The sequence below is a fragment of the Schistocerca serialis genome, chromosome 10 (genome assembly GCF_023864345.2).
Source record: "Schistocerca serialis cubense isolate TAMUIC-IGC-003099 chromosome 10, iqSchSeri2.2, whole genome shotgun sequence".
NCBI lineage: Eukaryota > Metazoa > Arthropoda > Insecta > Orthoptera > Acrididae > Schistocerca > Schistocerca serialis.
In genome coordinates this window covers 87,862,700-87,884,852 of record NC_064647.1, presented here as the reverse complement: position 1 = coordinate 87,884,852, position 22,153 = coordinate 87,862,700, and the positions used below count along the sequence as shown (strand labels likewise).

Below are 22,153 nucleotides of genomic sequence, written 5' to 3'. Positions count from 1 at the left end.
CTTCCACCCTCCTTACATCTAGGACCTGTCAACCTTCCGTCTTCGGACGTCGCAAAATTCTTGGGTCTTATATTTGACAGAAAACTGTGCTGGTCCTCCCACGTTTCCTGTCCGTCGGCTAGCTGTCTGCGATCCCTCAACACCCTCCGTGTCCTGAATGGTACCTCCTGGGGAATGGACCGAGTCGTCCTTCTCCGCCTCTATCGCGCCTTAGTGCGCTCGAAATTGGACTGTGGAAGCATAGTTTACTCCTCTGCTCGGCCGTCTATTCTTCGTCGTCTCGACTCTATCCACCACCGTGGATTACGTTTAGTGTCTGGAGCTTTTTACACCAGCCCTGTGGAAAGCCTTTATGCTGAGACTGCTGAACCTCCGCTGTCCAATCGGCGAGCAGTCCTTCTGAGTCGTTATGCTAGCCATCTGTCTTCCATGCCTGCTAATCCAGCCCATGACATTTTTTTCAACACCTCCTTTGATGTAGGGTATGCAGGCCGCCCCTCCTCCCTACTACCACCGGGAGTCCGCTTCCGTCAACTGCTCCATTCTCTTTCCTTCCGCTTTCCTAAAACCTTCTTGACAACTTGGGGTACAGCACCGCCTTGGCTCCGTCACCGGATCTGCCTGCTCCGTGACCTTTGTCAATTTCCCAAGGATGGTACCCCTTCACTTGTTTATCGTCGGGAATTTGATGCTCTATGTGCACAAATGAAGAAAGCCACATTTATTTACACTGATGGCTCGAAAACATCGTTAGGTTTAGGGAGTGCCTATATTGTTGGCGACACCCCAAATCAATTTCGGTTTCCCGACCAGTGTTCGGTTTATACTGCGGAGCTTTACGCTGTTCTCCAGGCTGTCCACTACATCCGCCGCCATCAGCGGATACAGTATGTTATCTGTTCAGATTCTCTCAGCTCTCTCCTCAGTCTCCAAGCTCTTTACCCTGTCCACCCTCTGGTCCACCGGATTCAGGACTGTGTGCGCTTGCTCCACCTGGGGGGCGTCTCGGTGGCGTTCCTCTGGCTCCCGGGACACGTTGGTATCTGTGGAAATGAGGCGGCCGATATAGCGGTCAAGGCTGCAGTCTCTCTTCTTCGGCCAGCTATTCAATCGATTCCCTTCACCGAACTACGGAGCGTTTTATGTCGTCGTGTTGTGCTTTTATGGCACGCACATTGGTCGACACTTCCCCATAATAAATTGCGGGACGTGAAAGCTCTTCCTTGTCCTTGGACCTCTTCCTCCCGAACGTGTCGTCGGGAGGAGGTAATTCTAACTAGACTCCGGATAGGGACTGTCTTTTTAGCCATCGAGATCTTTTAAGCGGCGATCCTCCCCCACTCTGTCGCCACTGCTCTCAGCTGTGGACGGTAAGACACCTTTTAATTGAGTGCCCCTATTTTACTCCATTACGCGCCCGTCTACAGCTGTCGCCTGATATATCGTCAATTTTAGCAGATGACACGCGCTCGTCCGATCGCGTTCTCGAGTTTATTAGTGCCAGTGAAATGACGTCAGTCATTTGAAGCTTTTTTTGGGGACAAGCAACCCCTTTCTGTATTGGATTTTTAAGCCTTGCTTCTGCTTTTAGTTTCTCCAGTTTTTTGAGTTTCGTTCCCATTGCTACTGGTTTCCATTTTTGGTTTTTACTGTTTCCTAAGTCACGGACCGGGCGCTAATGACGATAGCAGTTTTGCGCCCTAAAACCAAAACAAACCAAAAACAAGTCCAATCTGAAGCCTCAAACTGTGGTCCACGTAAGGAAACATTGACGCACTCTAGCATAGCGTGCCTTGTGACTGCAGTTGTGCGACCTGGAAACTAGTGGGTGGCAGCGCACTACAGTAGTGATCTCCACCGCTACCACCACCATCACCAACAAATCTGAAGTGTTAAAATACCAGACCACTAATGGAACCGTGGGTCATGGCAGCTACTCCTACTTTGTGTTCTTGGGGAACTAGAGGCAACACAAGCGGGAAATTTGTCATATACCACTTACTTAAATCGTTGCTCCAACTAGTATCTACATCTACATGATTACTCTGCAATTCACATTTAAGTGCTTGGCAGAGGGTTCATAGAACCACTATCATACTATCTCCGTACCATTCCACTCCCGAATAGCACGCGGGAAAAAAAACACCTAAACGTTTCTGTTCGAGCTCTGATTTCTCTTATTTTATTTTGATGATCATTCCTACCTATGTAGGTAGGAATCAACAAAATATTTTCGTACTCGGAAGAGAAAGTTGGTGACTGAAATTTCGTAAATAGATATCGCCGCGATGAAAAAGTCTTTGCTTTAATGACTTCCATCCCAACTCGCGTATCATATCTGCCACACTCTCTCCCCTATTACGTGATAATACAAAACAAGCTGCCCTTTTTAGCACCCTTTCAATGTCCTCCGTCAATCCCACCTGGTAAGGATCCCACACCGCGCAGCAATATTCTAGCAGAGGACGAACGAGTGTAGTGTAAGCTGTCTCTTTAGTGGACTTGTTGCATCTTCTAAGTGTCCTGCCAATGAAACGCAACCTCTGACTCACCTTCCCCACATGTCCATGTAGTGTTTCCAACTGAAGTTGTTAGTAATTTTTACACCCAGGTACTTTGTTGAATTGACAGCCTTGAGAATTGTACTATTTATCGAGTAATCGAATTCCAACGGATTTCTTTTGGAACTCATGTGGATCACCTCACACTTTTCGTTATTTAGCGTCAACTGCCACCTGCCACACCATACAGCAATCTTTTCTAAATCGCTTTGCAACTGATACTGGTCTTCGGATGACCTTACTAGACGGTAAATTAAAGTATCATCTGCGAACAACCTAAGAGAACTGCTCAGTTTGTCACCCAGGTCATTTATATAGATCAGAAACAGCAGAGGTCCTAGGACGCTTCCCTGGGGAACACCTGATATCACTTCATTTTCACTCGATGATTTGCCGTCTATTACTACGAACTGCGACCTTCCTGACAGGAAATAACGAATCCAGTCGCACAACTGAGACGATACCCCATAGGCCCGCAGCTTGATTAGAAGTGGCTTATGAGGAACGGTGTCAAAAGCCTTCCGGAAATCCGGAAACACGGAATCAACCTGAGATCCCCTGTCGATAGCGGCCATTACTTCGTGCGAATAAAGAGCTAGCTGCGTTGCACAAGAACGATGTTTTCTGAAACCATGCTGATTACGTGTCAATAGATCGTTCTCCTCGAGGTGATTCATAATGTTTGAATACAGTATATGCTCCAAAACCCTACTGCAAACGGACGTCAATGATATAGGTCTGTAGTTCGATGGATTACTCCTACTACCCTATGTGAAGAAGAACTTGTCTCTAAGCACCTCGATTATGCTATCCAACACTACCACCACCACCAACAGCAAATCTAAATGCCAGAATAACACGTAGGTGGTATGCTGTTGTACACTGCCCAGTGACTCCAATTGTGTGACATGGCAGGTTAGTTTACTTCAATGGTGCTCTCCAGTACTATACCACCATCAACAATGAAGCTAACGTTTTAAAACAGCGTCACAAAGAGAGCCTAGAGGGCATCCTCTCATAATGAGTTGTGTTTGTAGCTGTGGGACATGGGAGCTAGTATGTATCAATAGGAAAGATGAAATTTTTTCAGAGATCAGTTTACAGATTTTTTTCTCCTCTAGTCATCGATTAGTGCCATGGGGAGACTTCTGTAAGAAGAAAATCTGAGATGTGTGTCCCAAATGGAACATGAAGAAGAACGCCCTTATAACAACTTCATGGTGCTCTGTAGCACTACTACCACCGACATCAACAAATTCAGTGTGAAGTCTCAATAACAGTAGTCCACATATGCAACCCTGGGGACATTCTCTGATGGGACATCTTTTGACTGTATTTGTGAGACCCAGCAATTACTGGCTGACTGTTTACCTCAGTAGTGCTCTACAGCACTACTACCACCATCAACAGCAAATCAAACCGGAAGTCTCAAAATAGAGGTACACATGTAGACCCTTATGCGCATACTCCCATAGCGTGATGATTGTATGCAGTTCTGGCACATGGAAATTAGTGGGTACCTCTCCACCTTCATGGTGATCTCCAGAGCTGCTTCGACCACCAACAAAGAATCGTCTGAAGTCCCAGAACGGTGTCCCACAGATGAAAATTGGTGGGCGTCCTCTAGTTGCACGATTGGCGACCTCACTGATCAGTGGGTGGCGGCTCACCTTGATGATGCTCTCCAGGACCCTGAGGCTGGCCAGCTCTGCGAGGCTGGGAGCACGCAGGTAGTCGCCGCCCTCGCCGAAGACGTCCTTCAGCTCCCGTCGGGCCGCGTCCTGCCACTCTGGGTGGAGCGCGAGCAGCGCCAGCGCGAAACTCATGCACACAGCCGTCGTGTCGGTGGCGGTCAGTGCCATAGTCATTAGCTGAAAGAGCGGCACTGGAATCACACACTGCAACACCATTCCAAAGCCAGCAGTGAACGAGGAGAGGAAAACTGTATACACTATTATACAAGGAATAATAGCAGTTCAGAAAGGTTTGCTTATTTTAAGTTTGTAGTATAGTGCATTGAATACACGTTTAAAGTTATAAGTGAGTTGTGGACCCAGCAGTGTGACATCTAGCACACAGAACTTCCGACTCTGGCAACAACAGTGGCCCTGAATGACATTTTCACTCTGCAGCGGAGTGTGCGCTGATATGAAACTTCCTGGCAGGTTAAAACTGTGTGCCGGACGGAGAGTCGAACTCGGGACCTTTGCCTTTCGCGGGCAAGTACTCTACCAACTGAGCTACCCAAGCACGACTCACGACGCATCCTCAGGACGGTAGGAGACGAGGCACTGGACGAAGTAAAGCTGTGAGGACGGGTCGTGAGTCATGCTTGGGAAGCTCAGCCGGTAAAGCACTTGCCCGCGAAGAGCAAAAGTTCCGAGTTCGAGTCTCGGTCCAGCACACAGTTTTAATCGGCCAGGAAGTTTTCGCAATAGTGGCCCTAACTGGGTTTGTTATCGAGTCGAAGTAGCCACGTGGGTCCGCCACTCGTTGTCACCTGCCTTCCCTTTGTTCTGACAGCAAAGGGGATAATGTGGTTGCGTAAAGCCCCTGATCACCAATCTCAGCACTGATATCCTGGCTTAAATTCCAAACCTCTCCAGAGTCTTATGGACTGAGAACATCAGACTCTGGTGATGTGAACTCTCCATCGGATGGATTGGGCTCACGACGGGACTGTACGAACTTCCCCTTACCGATTTGATTTATACTCACAGGATGTGTGGGGCACAAATAGGACGTCAACGTGTGCAAATAGGGAGACGCAACACTCAATCGTTTTCATGAGATTCTGATTTGAAAATTTTAGGCGTTCTTATACAGGGAGTTTCAGAATTTATGTTGCTCACTTCCGGACGTTGTAGATGGCCTTAGTAGATCAAGTTACACATAGGAATCAATGTCCAGAAATGGTTCGATTCTACGTCACAAGGAAAACAATATGTACAGATTTCACTCCTGTTTACTGTAGTGTTATAACGACCACCAAGTTCGGTGCGCACTGTGTATATGCGCAGTGAGTTTGCATATACTGTGTCCAACATGCGTGGTGTAAGGTTGATCACTCCTTCCGCAGCCACAATCTGTGGAACCAGATCTTCTTTCGACTGGACAGGAGTATCGTAGACAAGACTCTTCATGTGGCCCCACAAGAACAACTCCGAAGAAGTTAAATCTGGGGACCGCGGTTGTCGAGCATGTGATCCGCCTCGACTGATCCACTTGTCCCCGTAAACTGCGTTCTCGTGGTTTCGGACGCGAACTACAAAATGAATTGCCACGCCATCGGGCTGAGACCACAATTCGTGCCGAATGTCCAGTGGCGCACCTTCCATAAACTCCGCCATCAGTTGTTGTAGGAATATCGGGAACCTGACACCGTTAGGTGGGGAACAAGGATATACGGGCCAGTCACACTACTTTCGCGGATACGAGCAGCTGCCCAAACACTGGTACCGAAGGTATGCTGAAATCTTTGTGTATAAATGCCTTTGGGGTTTTCTTCATCCCGAATGTGGTTGTTTTGAGCATTCAAAACACCTTCTCTCTTGAAGTGCGCTTCGTCGGTGAACAAAATTCGCCTTGAAAACTGAGGTAAATCCACGCAATGGCGTAAAAACCAAGTACAGAGATTGACAAATGGCACGAAATCTTTGTGTACAAGTGCCTTTGGGGTTTTCTTAATCCCGACTGTGGTTGTTTTGAGCATTCAAAACACCTTCCGTCTTGAAGTGCGCTTCGTCAGTGAACAAAATTCGCCTAGGAAACTGAGGTAAATCCACGTAATGGCGTAAAAACCAAGTACAGAATTTGACAAATGGCATGAAATCTTTGTGTACAGGTGCCTTTGGGGTTTTCTTAAACCCGAATGTGGTTGTTTTGAACATTCAAAACACCTTCCCTCTTGAAGGGTGCTTCGTCGGTGAACAAATTCGCCTTGTAAACTGAGGTAAATCCACGCAATGGCGTAAAAACCAAGTACAGAGATTGACAAATGGCACGAAATCCGCCGGGAGCATAGCGTGTGCTTTCTGACGGTATACGGCAGTTGTTGGTGTCCGTGCAGAACACTCCAGACAGACGAGTGAGAGACATCCAGGTAACGTGCAGTGACTCGAGTACTCGTCGATGGGTTCTCTTCAACTTTACGAGGCACCTCCTCTTCCAGTACAACAGTGCGCCGTCATCTTGTAACACCCCAGTTTGCACTGTCGCTTGTGAACTTTCACCCAGCAATTGTTCTTCTGTGGCAAACATGGCGTGTGATGGCGTGTCACGATTCGAGAAGTACGCGTGGCTCAGGCGTGGAGCTACTCTTCCACTAGTGCCAGCTTCTCTGTAAATTAACACCGTATCTGTGCACTCTGCGAACGTGTACTCCGGCATCCTGTCACTACAGTACTTGCCTAAGAAACATCTAGCGCCCGATTGACAAGGGAACCTCCCCATCGCACCCCCCTTAGATTTAGTTATAAGTTGGCACAGTGCATAGCCTTGGTAAACTGAACACAGATCAATCGAGAAAACAGGAAGTAGTTGTGTGGAACTATAAAAAAAATTATTAAAATATACAAACTGAGTAGTCCATCTGAAAGCTAGGCAACATCAAGTACAATGTAAGCTCAGGAGCGCCGTGGTCCCGTGGTTAGCGTTGAGTAGCTGCGGAACGAGAGGACCTTCGTTCAAGTCTTCCCTCGTCTGAAAGTTCTACTTTCTTTATTTTCGCAAAGTTATGATCTGTCCGTTCGTTCATTGACGTATCTGTTCACTGTAATAGGTTTAGTGTCTGTGTTTTGCGACCGCACCGCAAAACCGTGCGATTAGTAGACGAAAGGACGTGCCTCTCCAATGGGAACCGAAAACATTTGATCGCAAGGTCATAGGTCAACCGATTCCTCCACAGGAAAACACGTCTGATATATTCTATACGACAGTGGTGACGGCATGTGCGTCACATGACAGGAATATGTTGACCCACCTAACTTGTACATTTAGCGAATGGGTAAAAAGTTTCTTCTACCTTGCCCGATTTAGGTTTTCTTGCGGATGTGATAATCACTCCCAAAAAAGTAATGAAAACATAAGAGTTTGTCACATAAACTGAAAATAAAAAATTAAAGTTTTCACTCGAGGGAAGACTTGAACCAGGACCTTTCGTTCCGTGGCTGCTCTCGCTAACCACGGGACCACTTCGCTCCATGACTCCCACTGTCATTGATGTTGCCTATCTTCGCATGGACTACTCAGTTTGTATATTTTACTAATTTTTTTCATAGTTCCACACAACTTCTTCCTGTTTTCTCGATTGATCTGTGTTCAGTTTTTCAAGGCCTATCCACTGCGCCAACTTATAACTAAATCTGAGGTGAGGGGGGGGGGGGGGGGAGGGTGCGATGGGGAGGTTCCCTTGTGAGTAGCTCTTTTCTCCTTGTAACATGGAGACGAACCGTTATGGACGTGGGCCCCTGTGTTAAACATGATCTACTGAGCCTCCACCACAACCTCCAGAAGTCCGTAACACGAATTGCGAAACACGCTGCATAACTTGTACGGTCGCTAGTCCCCCCCCTCCCCCCCACCCCCCCAAAGAGTTCGCAGCCGAGCGAGATAAACGTTAGCTCTGTAGTTGCATTTCACAGCTGTTGTAAGTTGGCGTTATATGTAAATAGAAGGTGGAAGGGGGAGGACGGAAGGGAAAGGGGTTAGAAGCAGTACTTCTACACAACGGCAATAAGTATGCTTCTATACCAATTCGGCTGCAGGATCGTCGAATGCTAGCGACCATACAGTGACAATGAGCACCTCCATAATTTTCAAGCTGCATTTTCTCGGAATCGGTTCAGTTTTGCGTTTTCCTGTTTACATTTGTTGAAGTCCGAATCGTCTCCCACACAACCTTTCACTACGAATCAAATCGATGAGGGGAAGTTCGTATGGTTCCGTTGTCAGGGGCCCTCTTATTGCTGTATGGGAGGAGTACACCACGTGTTTGCTGGCACTGGATTTCGCCTTCTCAGGTCTCTCATCCAACACAAACACGACACCACACGAAGAAGGGGTGCCAGGGCACGTGGAGGATAGGAAAAACCTTAAGAATCTGATGGCTTAATCTGCCAATCAGTCGCGCATACGACTTAATTGATCGACCAGAAGTGCGTTTGGATGACACATGTATTTGCGTCAAGTCCATATTGCTTCAATTTCATGTCAGAAATCATCATATTGGCTAGCAAATGGTGACTTAATAGCCTCAAGGCGATGCTTGACCAGGCGTTCTCACAGGGTGGGAGATCGGCAGAACGTGCTGGCCTTGGAGAAAGTAGAACATCTTCTGTACTCAGGTCCTGAGAGCAGGGCCAGCGTGTAGTCCACCTTTGTCTTGTTGAAGATAACGTCAGAGATCTGAAACAAAGGGTGTGGTGTCACCGCCAGACACCACACTTGCTACGTGGTAGCCTTTAAATCGGCCGCGGTCCGTTAGTATACGTCGGACCCGCGTGTCGCCACTGTCAGTGATTGCAGACCGAGCGCCGCCACACGGCAGGTCTAGTCTAGAGAGATTCCCTAGCACTCGCCCCAGTTGTACAGCCGACTTTGCTAGCGATGGTTCACTGTCTCCATACGCTCTCATTTGCAGAGACGACAGTTTAGCATAGCCTTCAGTTACGTCATTTGCTACGACCTAGCAAGGCGCCATATTCAGTTACTATAATTACTATCTTCAAGAATGTATTTTGAACAGATAATATTGTGAATCATGCACCGTCAAGAGCGACGTTCATCATTAATGGATTAAAGTTAAGTATCAAACTACTTATGTCTGAATTCTAATTCCTTGTCATGTTCCACACCTCACGTCAGTATAGTTATTCCCTCCTCACGCCAGCCTGCGTGAGGTAAAACGCGTGCATTTCGGCGTTCTCTAGTAACACGGTGTTGGCTCTGCGCGCCAACACTACAAAGGGGACAGTCACAAGCCTTGTTTTTGGGTCATCAGTCTTCTGGTTGGTTCGATGAGATCCGTCACGAATTTCTCTCTTGTGCCAACGCCTCCTTCTCAGTGTCGCAATTGTACCTTAAGACCTCAAAAATTTGTAGCGTGTATTCTAATTTTTGTCTTGCCCTACAGCTTTTTCCCTCTACAGCTGCCTTTAGTACCATTAGTCATTCGTATATTCTGTCACCCTGTCCTTGTTCTCTGTGTTTGCCATATATTTCTTTTCTCGACGACTCTGCACAGAACTTCCTCATTCCATATTGTATACAGTCCAGTCGCCTTAATGTGCCCACAGCCTGCGTCCGACTCCGACGTGCAATAACCACTGACGGACGGCGAAGTGGATGGTCTATAAAGTGTGTCGGGCGGGACGCGGAAAACAGCGCAGTCGTCATGCGTAAGCGAAGCGACGTTCAAATGGCCATGGTCGTGGGATTTAGGATCAAGGGTGCAAGGATGGAAGCATTTCTGAAATGATTAACTTTGTAAATCGTTCACGTGGCGATGCTTGGTTTGTGGGGCGCTCAACTGCACGGTCATCAGAGCCCATACAAAGTCTCAATTTGTACACAGTCAAATTTTTACAGAATCCAATTTAGCCACTGTCACGAATGATGATGACGACGAAGATGGTGATGAAATGTTCAGGACACACAAACACCCTGTCCCCAGGCAGAGAAAATCTCCAACCAGACCAGGAATCGAACCCGAGACCCTGTGATCCAGAGGCAGCACTGGACCACGAGCTGTGGACAACTGTTCACGTGACGCCTTGCTTAATGTATACCGTGCATGGCGAAATGGTGCTATCCAAAACAGGTGACGAGGCAACTGTGGTGCACCACGGGCCATAGATGACAGGGATGAGGGACGGCTGCAGAGATACGTGCAGCCGAATGGACCTTCAACCATTAAGCAACTGACTGCCCAGGGGGCTACCAACGGTGTCTCCTCAACGACCGTTCACTGGATGCAGCTGCGTATCGGCCTCTTCAGCAGGTGCCTGGTTCACGCACTCGTGCTGACTGCTGTTTCCTGTCAATGAAGGCTGGAATTTGCATGACAATAGTGCAACTGGGCGTCCTCTGAGTGGCCACAGGCACCTTTTCACATGAATGACCGTCACTCTGCTCCATCTATCAGATGGCCGTTGGCGTATAAGACATGTGATGTCTGAAAGTGAACAAGGAAGGAGTGTTGTGGCCTAGGGAATTTTTTCTTGCCATTCCCTGAGTGATCACGTCAATCTAAAAGGCACATAGGATCAACAAAAACATGAATCTATCCTTGCGGACGCTGTGCACCCCTACATGGAGTTTGTTTACCCTTAGCACGTTGGCATCTACCAGCAGGACAATGCAACGTGTCACACAGCTCGCAGTGTACGTGCTCGCTTTAGACAACACGAGAGTGAGTTTACCGGTCTTCCCTGGCCACAACATTCCCTGTATTTAAACCCATTCGAGAATCTGCGGCACCTCGTGAATGGCTCCACGGCCCTGTCGGTATCTTCCTGTTGCCTGTTGTAACTGCGACCATGACGGTCGCGGGGTAGCAATGACGGAAGGTGCGGCGGGACCCGCAGAGGCCCGCAAACAACAACACAACGAAAGAGGACGGAAACGACCAACGAAGGACAGAACGAATACAAGAAGACCGAACATCAGAGGCACAAGGTAACAATCTCGTATGTGTACCAGGAAGTAAGCAGTCTAGCGCAAAGCGAGGTGTAAACCGACGTAAGCGAGATTAGACAGACTGGCTGAGCTTTTTTTTTTTTTATTTTGCACCTCATACAAAGCGGGCTGGCAGCGGAAAATTTTACTCCGCTCTTCAGCCACAAGCAGTACAATAAAAGAGAAAAACAATGAAGACAGAAAAGTAACTGGTGGCTAAAAAACAGGAGATACAAGGATTAAAAACATGAAGCCATTCACACTAGACGAATAAACAAGAAAACTGTCGGCACTGTGCACAAACACTGATGATTTAGACTTCACATGCGAACGAAGGAGCGTGGGCGGCAAAACACTGAATCACAAACATGACGCACATACACTAAACCGATGGCGATGATCTCTGGCGCGCAAATGTCCACTTAAAGTGTACGAGTCCGGGGACCTGCCAAGAAGGGAAGAAGAAGGTGGTGGGGGAGGGAGAGGGGAGAGCAGAGATGCCAATGGGAGGGGAGATGGGAGGAGGAATGAAGGTATGGGGGGTAGGGGAAGCCCAGGGGAGAAGGGGGAGGAAGGGAGAAGAAAGGGAAGGAAGAGAGAAAGGAGGGTGTCCTGAGGAAAAAAACAGAGGAGGGGAGGATCAAAGTTGATAGGAGGGGTAGATGGAGGAGGGCATCATCAGGGAGGGGGAGCTGGCGGAAGCCACCTTGGTAAGGAGGGTGGAGAGATGGAGAGCAGGTAGGACGTGGAAATACAGGCACGGCAGCGAACGGGGGTGGGAGAGGATGTGGGAGAAAAGCGGTTGAGGAGGATATTGTCCGGCAGGTGTAAAGGATCCGTATCCGTTTGAGGAAAAGGCTGGCTGAGCAAGTGGCCGGCGTTTAAGTACGCTATCGGGTGCGCCGCTATTGGCCGCTGGGACCACGTGTTCCACTGTGGCGCCCCCACACTAAAAGCGGGCCAGGAGGCGCGATGGTGCAGAGACCTCAATGGGTCTTCGACGTCCATGACGTCTGGCGCTGATTCAAATTCCGCGGCGCGGTACCAGACTTCCTGGTGCTCACATTAACGTGACTGGACCGTGTATGTGTTAAAAATCCTCTGGTAGTCCGGTATGATACGGGCCCCATACACATGAGCAATACTGGAGGAAGGGTGGCGCGAGTGTTTTGTAACCAAGCTGTTTGTATACTAATTGCATTTCTAACGTACGAAGTCTGCCGTATTCTTCACATATGCGTCCATACAATACAAATTCTTGCACCTTGGCATTTGTATGAGTTGACTGACTGCAATTGTGTCTCATCGATACATTTGATACGTGGCGCCAGTCACTTCTCGGTATTCGTTTGAGATCTCTGTGTCGCGTGCCCGCGGTTTTCCTCTTTGGTCGCTTTTCGGCTGTTTAAGCGCACCGGCGCTGCGGGGAGAAGGCTGGTCTTGGTCGGTCGGCTGGCCTCCTAGCTGGCGGTCGCTCTGCGCTCATGCTCTGCCTCTTCCTGTCACGTGGGCTGTGGGGCCGCGGGCGGAGACGTGCGTGCTGTCGGCGAGTGTGTGATGGGCCTAGTGAGGGGGCGACGGCCTCGCCTGTGCTGCTAGACGGTGTGAACGTGAGAAAGTGGCTTTGGAAGGTATCAGCCCGCAACCGGATACACTACAAAATCAGACGGTGGAAATTGTTCAGCTTCTGAAAGTCCTGCTGAATATATGTATGTTGAATTTCGTACTGTTTGCAGATAATGGCTATCTCAGTGTTTGGACGCCGTTGCTGCACAACTTATTGAACAGTGGTTACCTGTGTGAATGAGTTTGGCTGTTTTGGACGCACTTGAGGTACTGGCAAGGAGTGGACATCTAAGTGCGTGTCTGTGCCCTCCGAAATAGCCACAGGTTCGATTTTCTGGCACTTCTTTCTGCCTCTACCTATTAAGTGTAATCCACATATAGTGGCATTCTTTTGTAAAATTAAGGGGTTTATGACAATGTTTTTCTTCTTGCATGTAATTATTATTGTGTTCTGGTTTCTACACTGTCTGAAAAGTTCTCATAGTGAATTTTTATGTATCGTGGTTCCTGTGCAAAGGGAGTGTTAACTGTTGTTGCAGACAATGATTGGAAGAGATTTAATTTGGCTGCAAAGAGTTTTTAAATTTTTCTGATGTTTTAAGGATTGTGTTACCCTGGATGCGCCCAGTTACTGTGTGGTTTTATGTTGTTCTTTCAGTGATACAATCAGCGGTCCGCGTCATCAGTTGTAGCTGGCCGTTTAACTGAGGGGCGACGCCTCTGCGGCGGCCAGTTTGAATTGTAGCCGATAGCGCGGTCGCTTTCTTTATCAGTAGACTCAGTTCTTCGGTGAATTTAAGTTGAGCATTTTATTATTTGTTCCTGGTAACGCCGAGGCTTCCGTCTTTCCTTCTTCAGCGTTCCTTTCAGCTTTCATTCAGGATCGATCAGAGTCCTAGTTTCCGTTCACGGATGTGTTATTTTTGGCACTGACATTTTGTAATACCTGAAGGATGCCTTTCATTTTACTGAGTTTTTAATGTCTTATTTAGAAAGAGAAATTGTCAGTTGTTTCTGTAGTTATATCTTAAAAGATATCCTGCTTCTGTGGGAGTTTTTGTCAGTAAACCACTTACTGTTTGTATGGTTCTTAAGATTTATGAAAAGATGGCCTTAAAATTATTTATTGTTTGGGGCTGTCATTGCCGCCCGTAGACATGTTGTCTGTTTACTAATGTTTCAAATTCTGGGACAATTATGTATATTGTTCTGGGGTAACAGCAGTTTGCTGTAATCAAGCAATTGTTAAATGAAATCTGTTGGATATTACAAACCATAGTTCGTGTTTGATTGGCAGTTATTGCCTTGTCTTTTTGAGTTGAAGTATCCGTCAGGGTGTGTGCCGCGTCTCAACATTAGTCATTTTTGTTTCATGAAGTACGCAATGTCGCATTACTGAACATTTAAAGCAAATTGCCATTCTCTGGAACACTTTTAAACCTTTCCAAGATCTAATCGAATATTTGTGAAGCTTTTTTTTAACAGTACTTCAATCTAAATAACTGTATCAGCTGTAAAACTGTCTGCAAGGTAATTAATATACAACATGAAGAGCAGGAATCCCAAGACGCTACCCTGAAACGAACCTGATGTTTTTAGGTACTGACTAACATTTTGTCCGATGATCTTACTTTGCCATAAGAGTTCCAACAAAGTAGTCGTAATATGACTGTCTGTCAACTGTTTATCCTCGGAACCTACCGAATCCTGCGACTCTCCGGGGCCAAGGAGAGTGCGTGTTCCTTGTTTCTCGTGCAGATATCAGACGAGGACGAGACTGTTGTTTCTTGTGCTGCATAGCCCACAGTGTTGCATGTCTTAAATCCACAATGGGCACATTATGCGTGCCTTCTACAAGAGCTGTGTGGGAACCACCCAGGGCGATGGAAGCAGAACAGAAACACCGAGAGCGATGGAGAGAACCACGGGGAAGTGTCGCATCAGAAGGAACAGCAGAGAGAAGACAGAACACATTATTTACTGAGGAGTCATTTAAGTTCGGGCGTGCAACCACGGAAAGCCTATGCCCTCAGTATTTCGGGTACAACAGTCGCTCCGTCGTTTTAAACCCGCGCACTACGACCCCGCGCGTGCCGCCCGACGTACACTAACGCCAGGGAGTGCGTACTGTACCAGCGTCGGTGCAGCGCCGCGTCACTGCTCATTCACTGGGCTGTAAGAGCCGGGTGTACCTGAACCCTTTTGGCCCCAGACGTTCCTGCGTCATACCACCGCCTTCTTTCTTTTTTGGTAGGTGGGGGGCGCAGGTACTAGTGGCTTTGCCGATGCTACTTCAAAACAGAGAACTCTGGTGATGTACTGCAGAACTTATACGAATACAGTGCACTATAGAAGTCACATATAGCATTCAAAGCAACAGTCAGCGTGGAAATTGAGCTTCCTGATTCTAGCAGATTCTGATATGCTTGTACTTACAGCGGCCATATTGAGTAGATCATTTACAATTAAAATTATTGTAACGTAAATCTGATTTGTACTGCTGCTTTCACGATAATTATCGAAATGAAACAGCTGGGACAGCATACAGTTGCGATACAAAATTTATTACATTTTTAGGCCCATTTTTGCTTGTTATTTCAGACTATAATTTGTCTTCGGCGATTAGCTTTATTAATCCAAGGATCGGAATAATGCACAGCAAACGGCTCATTGATGACAGCCGTCTGTATTAGCCGCTGTGTCTCCTGCGATTGAAAATGGATAAAATCGAGTTTCATACTGTTATTCAACACTTTCATTTGAATAGTTAGACTGCCGCACAAATCAATACAGAACTGGATGAAGTTCACGCAGGCTCTGCGCCATCACTGAAGACATTTATTTTTGGAATAACGATCTTAAACGTGGTCGGACAAACACTCCAGCCGTTCAGTTGAGATCACTACAAAGGAAACCACTGACAAAACCCATTGTGTGGTAGTGCACGAGCGACGCATAAAAATTCGTTAGGCATATCAACTGAGTGAGTGCATAATATCCTAAACGGAGAATTGGCTACTTAGAAGGTGTTTGCGAGGTGGGTGCTACGATTGCTCACAGTCGACCGAAAGCGCAGGTGGCACAATATTTCGTCACAACGTCTGGCAACGTTTAATAGCAATCCGTAAGATTTTTTACGCCGATATGCGAATATTGATGCAACCCACGTCTGTCATTACACATCAGACTCAAAATTGTATTCAAGACAAGTGGCAAAAGGTGGTGAAAGTGCACCGATGAAGACATAGACTTTTGTGAGCTGCTAAGATGACTTTCTGGAATTCCGAAGGAATAATACTCATAAAAAGACGGAATCATAACTGGACACTATTGTGCTTCATTGCTGAATCGTTTCAAACTTGCGTCGGCTGAACAATGACCACAGCTGGCCGGGAAAACAGTGCTTTCTCACCAGGTAAAAGCACCATCCCACACATCGGCGATAACAATGGCGAAACTGCATGAATGGGGTTTTGAATTGATTCTTCACCCAACCTGTTCATCAGACTTAGCCCCCAGTGGCTTGTTCCTGTTTCTTAAGTTGAAACTTTTGCCTGCTGCGAAGAAATTTTCATCAAATCATTAAGTGAGGCTTGTAGTCAACGAGTATTTTACCGAGTTTGCGAGAATCTATTGTTCTCGATGGGAAGAAAGAGCTGGAGGATCGAAGGATCAAGTGCATATCCCTCAAGCGAGACGATGTGCAGAAGTAAAGTGAGTTGTCTACGAAAGAAACCTTTTTTGCTTGCTTTTTTACCGGTCTTATCAGACCACTTTCGTACAAGGGTTGCGCAGAAATTAATGTACCCCACTTTTTTCTTCAACAATTCTTTATTGAACCTAATCAAAACTAAAGAATAATGTGTTACCCACACACCCTATTTTTCCACGTCATCTCCATCCCCTCCTGTGGCCTTCCCCCAGCGTGAAACAAGGGCGTGTACGCCCTGTCTGTAGCAATCCTTGTCCTGGTGGCGAAGCCAGTGCTTCACTGTGTGAATCATCTCCTCATCGTCCTGAGAATGTCTTCCACCAATGGCGTCCTTTAATGGCGAATGACAACATCAGCTCGCTGCAACGTATTACGTGCGACAGCTGTGGATGGTCTCCCCGACCTGTGTAAATCGTGGAGCTCTGTCGAACCGCCTTCTGATGACCTCACCCTCTGTGCCCAGCGACTAACTGTATTTCTGTCGACAGTAGATGCTTCACAGACTTTGCATAAGCGTTTGTGACTATTCCCCACAGTTCGTTTCTCTGTAGTGAGAAATTCAATGACGGGACGTTCCTTGTAACGTACATCACCTACAGACACAATCTTGAAACTAACCTGGAGCTACGCTATCTGTCAGAAGTGACGGAAACTTGGTGCGCTCATTCAGGAGACTTCAAATAATACATACGGAACGTTCCGCATTCGTAGCACTGTTTTCGGCCGAGAAAAAAGGAAATGCGGTGCATTACTTTCTTGGGAACCATCGTGTATTGTATAGTATGCTACCACAATGAAGAGTAATTTTCTGTAAAACTATTCTTTTATATTCCAAAGTGCAACTACCCCCTCAAAGCAATTAAGTGTTTACTTTTTCGCAATTTATTCTTGTACTCGTTGCTAACTATAATAACAATATATATATGGTTGAGGAAACTGATACAGAGAGGTTCACATCGAAGGGTTTCCTGCCACATGTGGACAGTATGGCGTTAAAGAAAAAGTCGAATCTTCACCAAGAACGAGGTTGAAATGATTGATCGCCCTCCACCGAAGACGGCAGCCATTTTGAGGTGAGTCAAGTCAGAGGTGGCTTGAGACTGCACGAGGCTGGTGTTCACAAGACGCCTCGCGGGTGTGGCCTCTCGGGCACTGCGTGGGCAAGAGCGCGAAGCACCCAGGAGGGGACGGAGAAACGAAGTGAGATGGTAAGTTCTATGCCGTCATTTCAGTGACTGCAGAATCAAGTCGAATTTACAAAGAACTTATTAGTACGGACACTATCACAATCGAATGCTCCACAAATGTGGATACCACACCGTTCGATTAGACATCAAACGGAGACAATGAGTCGAGCATTTGTCACACACTTTCGGGTGCTGATAACGCCATCTCACACGTGTGCGCAGCATCTCCGTACCCTTCACAGCATTTACCGAGCACCCCTACATACCCTGCCAGGCCTGGCGACGGCACTAAACACGAACAACAACAGTGCAGCCTGGTGGCCGTTGCGGCAGTCACACAGAACTGCAACTCCAACCCTTTACATGGTTGCTGATGTTGCGCAGGTGTTCGGAATTACATTGACACCCGACTGTGTACTAGCACATTTTAACTAAACTTTTTGGAAGCAGCTGATAGTGGGTCCACATAAATATTAGGTTAGTCAGTAAGTTCGTAGAGTTTTTAGATAAGTTTATCAACAAATACACATAATTGAGACTTTAGTCATCAATAATATATTCTCCTTCACTATTTACAACGGTCTGCCAACGCTGGGGTAATTTTTAAATTCCGTGACTGTAGAAGTCACGTGGCTTGCAGGCGAAGAACTCGGCTAGCCACGTCGGGAGCGCATTTTCGTCCGAAAAGGTAGGCCCTTGTAGGATGTTAGAGATCGGGAAAGATGAAAATCGGAGGGCGCAGAATCAAGTGAATAAGGTGTGTTCGGAATGGCTTTCCAAGGCAATCCCTGTAAAGTGTTTTTTGTCAGTCTAGCACAAAATTGGCGGGTGTCACTGGGGAGCAGTACCGATTCGAGCATTCTTCCTGGTCGTCGTCCTTGAACTACGTCTGTAAGACGTCTCAGTTCTTGACAACAGATGTCAGCAGTGGTGGTTACACCGTGGCTAAGCAATTCGTTGTACGCCAGGCCGTCGCTGTTCCACCAGATGCATAACATTATCTTTAGCAGATATGCATAGGTCTTTGTACGGCGAGTTTCTGCTTTGTTTGGGCTCAAGCATTCGTTTCTTTTCCTTATGTTACCATAAAGACACCATTCCTCGTCACAGGAACGGAACAGTCGGTGTTGTTCATGACGAGGAAGAAGAGACGCACATACAGCTCCTGCAGATTTTTTGTGATTCTGTCTTAGAGCGTGAGCTACCCATACACGCGATTTTCAAATATTCCCCACTGGCCAAACTCGGCCAACATGGGCGAAAGCGTGTCTGCTGTTACTGAGAGCTCGGCAACAGTGATCCGGTTCCTCAGATCGTTCAGAGTGGTTGGTAGAGGCGGGACTTAAGCAGCTTCCTTCACACAACCTCATAAGAAATAGGCTCAGGGTGCGAGATCGGGAGATCTCGGTGGCCAGAAGTGCAGAGCCATCCTCGAGTCCCCTGCGGCCGATCCAGCGCTGAGGAAGGGAGTCATTCGAAAGGCCTCGTACATCATGGTGCCAATGGGGCGGAGCTCCATCCTGTACGAAAATGAAGGCCTGAGAATATTCCATAACTTGAGGGAACAGCCATTGTTCCAACATGTCCAGGTATGTGATTCCCGTTACAAAATGGCTCTGAGTACTATGCGACTTAACTTCTGAGGTCATCAGTCGACTAGAACTTAGAAAGAATGTGTCTGCTGTTACTGAGAGCTCGGCGACAGTGATCCGGTTCCTCAGATCGTTCAGAGTGGTTGGAAAGGACTAACTTAAGGACATCATACACATCCATGCCCGAGGCAGGATTCGAACCTGCGACCGTAGCGGTCGCTCGGATCCAGACTGTAGCGCCTAGAACCGCACGGCCACTCCGGCCGGCGATTCCCGTTACAGTTCTTTCCGCAAAAAAAAAATGGTCCGTAAACCTTTGTACGTGATACGGCAGAGAACACGTTGCTCTTCGGCGAGTCTCTTTCGTGGTAAGTGTGGATTTTCCAAACCCCAATTGCGAACATTGTGTCTGCTGACTTTTCTATTATGGTGGAACGTCGCTTCATGACTAAAAATTACACGCTGTAGAAATGCGTCATCCTACTTCTTTGCTAGCACCTAGCCATGAAATGCGAGTCGCTTCTTTGTCATTGGGGTCGACAGCCTGCACAAGTTGTGATCGGTAGGGCTTGTACATCAAACGCCGTCTCAGAACTTTCCATACAGTTGGTTGTGGTATTACAAGCTCTCGACTGGATCTGTTTGTAGACTTAGTGGGACTGGGCACAATACTTGAATCCGTCGGACATCATTCTCTGACACACGCGGTCGGCATGTACTTTTTCCTTTGCACACATTAACAGTCTGTTTAAATTGCTTAAACCAACGGCTAATGCTTTTGCGAGTTGGTGGTTGAATACCGAACTTGGTACGAAATACCTGCTGCTCGACAATTTGCAACTCACTTTCCGCGAACTCGAGGACGCAGAAAACCTTATGGTCCACAGTCGCCATCTCACTCACAGCTGACAGTGAAACGGAATGACGGCCCTATTGTCGCGCGAACTCTACCGGCCGCTTCTGAAACTATCACCGCCCGCCCGCCGCCGCCACCCAAGAACTTTCAAAGTTCCTCTCTTCATTGGTTCAAAAATGGTTCAAATGGCTCTGAGCACTATGGGACTTAACTTCTGAGGTCATCAGTCCCCTAGAACTTAGAACTACTTAAACCTAACTAACCTAAGGACATCACACACATCCATGCCCGAGGCAGGATTCGAACCTGCGACCTTAGCGGTCGCGCGGTTACAGACTGTAGCGCCTAGAACCGCTCGGCCACCCCGGCCGGCTTTTCATTGGTATAAAGCTTGTTCATTTTGGATTTGTACTTCAATGTATACGAATTTTGGAAAATGGACCAATCCTTTAGACTAACCCTGTAATAATAAGAATAGTTGTGGGGAAAGAAAGCAGGAAAAAACAGTCAGGTTGAAGAAGAAGAGGAGGAAGAAGTAGGTCAACAAAATAGAAGGAAAAAAAAAAACAAATGGGAGAATAAAGCAGACTGCATGGGGAAGGAAGAGGACGACAAGAAAGGGGTGAAGTAATGAAGGAGAAGTCAGTGGAAGATAAGCATTGTGAGGTGTGATTAGAGAGTAATTAGAACAGCGCGGCACCAGCCCAGCCGCTTACGCCTTACCTCGTCTCGGACTTCCGAGACTGGGAGGGTGGTCTGCCCACCAGGCTTCACCAGAGTCTCGAGCAGACGCCGCCGCGTCTTGGCTGGTCCCTCCTCTGTGGCCGCCGACCTCAAGGCGATGCCCTCCTCTACACCCTTCCGCAGGTGCCCGTAGTACTTCAAGATGGCACGGCCCTCTGAAGTCAGCCGTAGCAGCGACAAGCTCCGCCACCACGGCCGCAGCATCATCGTCTGTGAACAACACCGGCATTTGTCAAACATAGCCCTCGTTTGGGTACTCTCTGGGGGCCCTTGCAAGACTGGTCCCCACTAATCAGGTATTTCATGATGAACAGATCTGCTCCAACTTTTTATCACAAATGCTTTACTTGGATAACGCAAATTTCAGGATGTGAATCTCATCTTCAGGCGCCATAAAAAAAGGGAAACTGAAAGGGATGTACAGGGTGATTCCCGAAAATATGGAAATATATTAATAAGTTATTCTACAAGCGAAACTAAAGAAAAAAGCTTGTATAAACATAGGTCCGTAAATGTTTATTTACGAAGTTACGGCAAATAAAAGACGGTTTGTAAACATAGGTCCGAAAATGTTTAGTTACGGAGTTACGGCTAGTAAAAGATTTTGCCTGAAATTTAGCAACTTCACCTATATGAAGCCATCGCAAAACTATACGAGGTTAAAGTAAAGAACGTTGTTACTGGTCTGGGGAATGTAATAAAATATGTCCCAGATGTGTACCTGCAGTAGTTTTCCAGAACCTGCAGAGGAGCAAAGATTCTTATACAATTAAATTTGTTTGCTTTCCATTGAGAATGTAGAAACCTTTATGTCATTGTTGGCAGCCGTTAGTGAGTTGTTTCAGTCGTTTCCTAATCTTGAAACGAGTTGGTTTTCTGTATTGTTCAGTGCAAGAGTATAATAAGAACAGTGTGTTTAAGTGAAAGCACGTAGTAACTGTTGTAGTTTGTAGATTATTTATGAAATAGGGATGCCTTTCAAATTGACGACAGAGGAATACGTCGATATGGCGTTTATTTATGGCAAATGTGACGGTAATGTTATGGCTGCAGTTAACGAATATCGCTTACGTTATCCAGCTCGGAGGATTCCGAATGCACGAACCATTAGTTAAGTATTTAGAATGTTACGGGAGGCAGGTTCTCTACCTTGCGTTCAAGATCAGTACGAGCGCTCGATACGTGAAGACGATGATAACGATAATACGGATGCTATTCAACGAAGTCCGGGTACGTATCTCTCAACGACGAGGCACTTC

The 22,153-nt window shown here is 47.0% G+C and overlaps 1 protein-coding gene across 2 annotated transcripts in view; it reads right to left on the bottom strand.

Moving 5' to 3' along the window:
- LOC126424827 (cytochrome P450 4g15-like) overlaps positions 1 to 22,153 on the bottom strand; it is a 157,690-nt gene that overhangs the window by 34,974 nt on the left and 100,563 nt on the right. For both annotated transcript variants that reach the window (XM_050087621.1, XM_050087620.1), the window contains exons 5-6: positions 20,874 to 21,104; positions 4,232 to 4,432 (exon numbers count right to left, since the gene is read on the bottom strand). In XM_050087621.1, the coding sequence (XP_049943578.1) occupies positions 4,232 to 4,432; positions 20,874 to 21,104 (432 nt within the window). The remainder of the gene's footprint in view (positions 1 to 4,231; positions 4,433 to 20,873; positions 21,105 to 22,153) is intronic.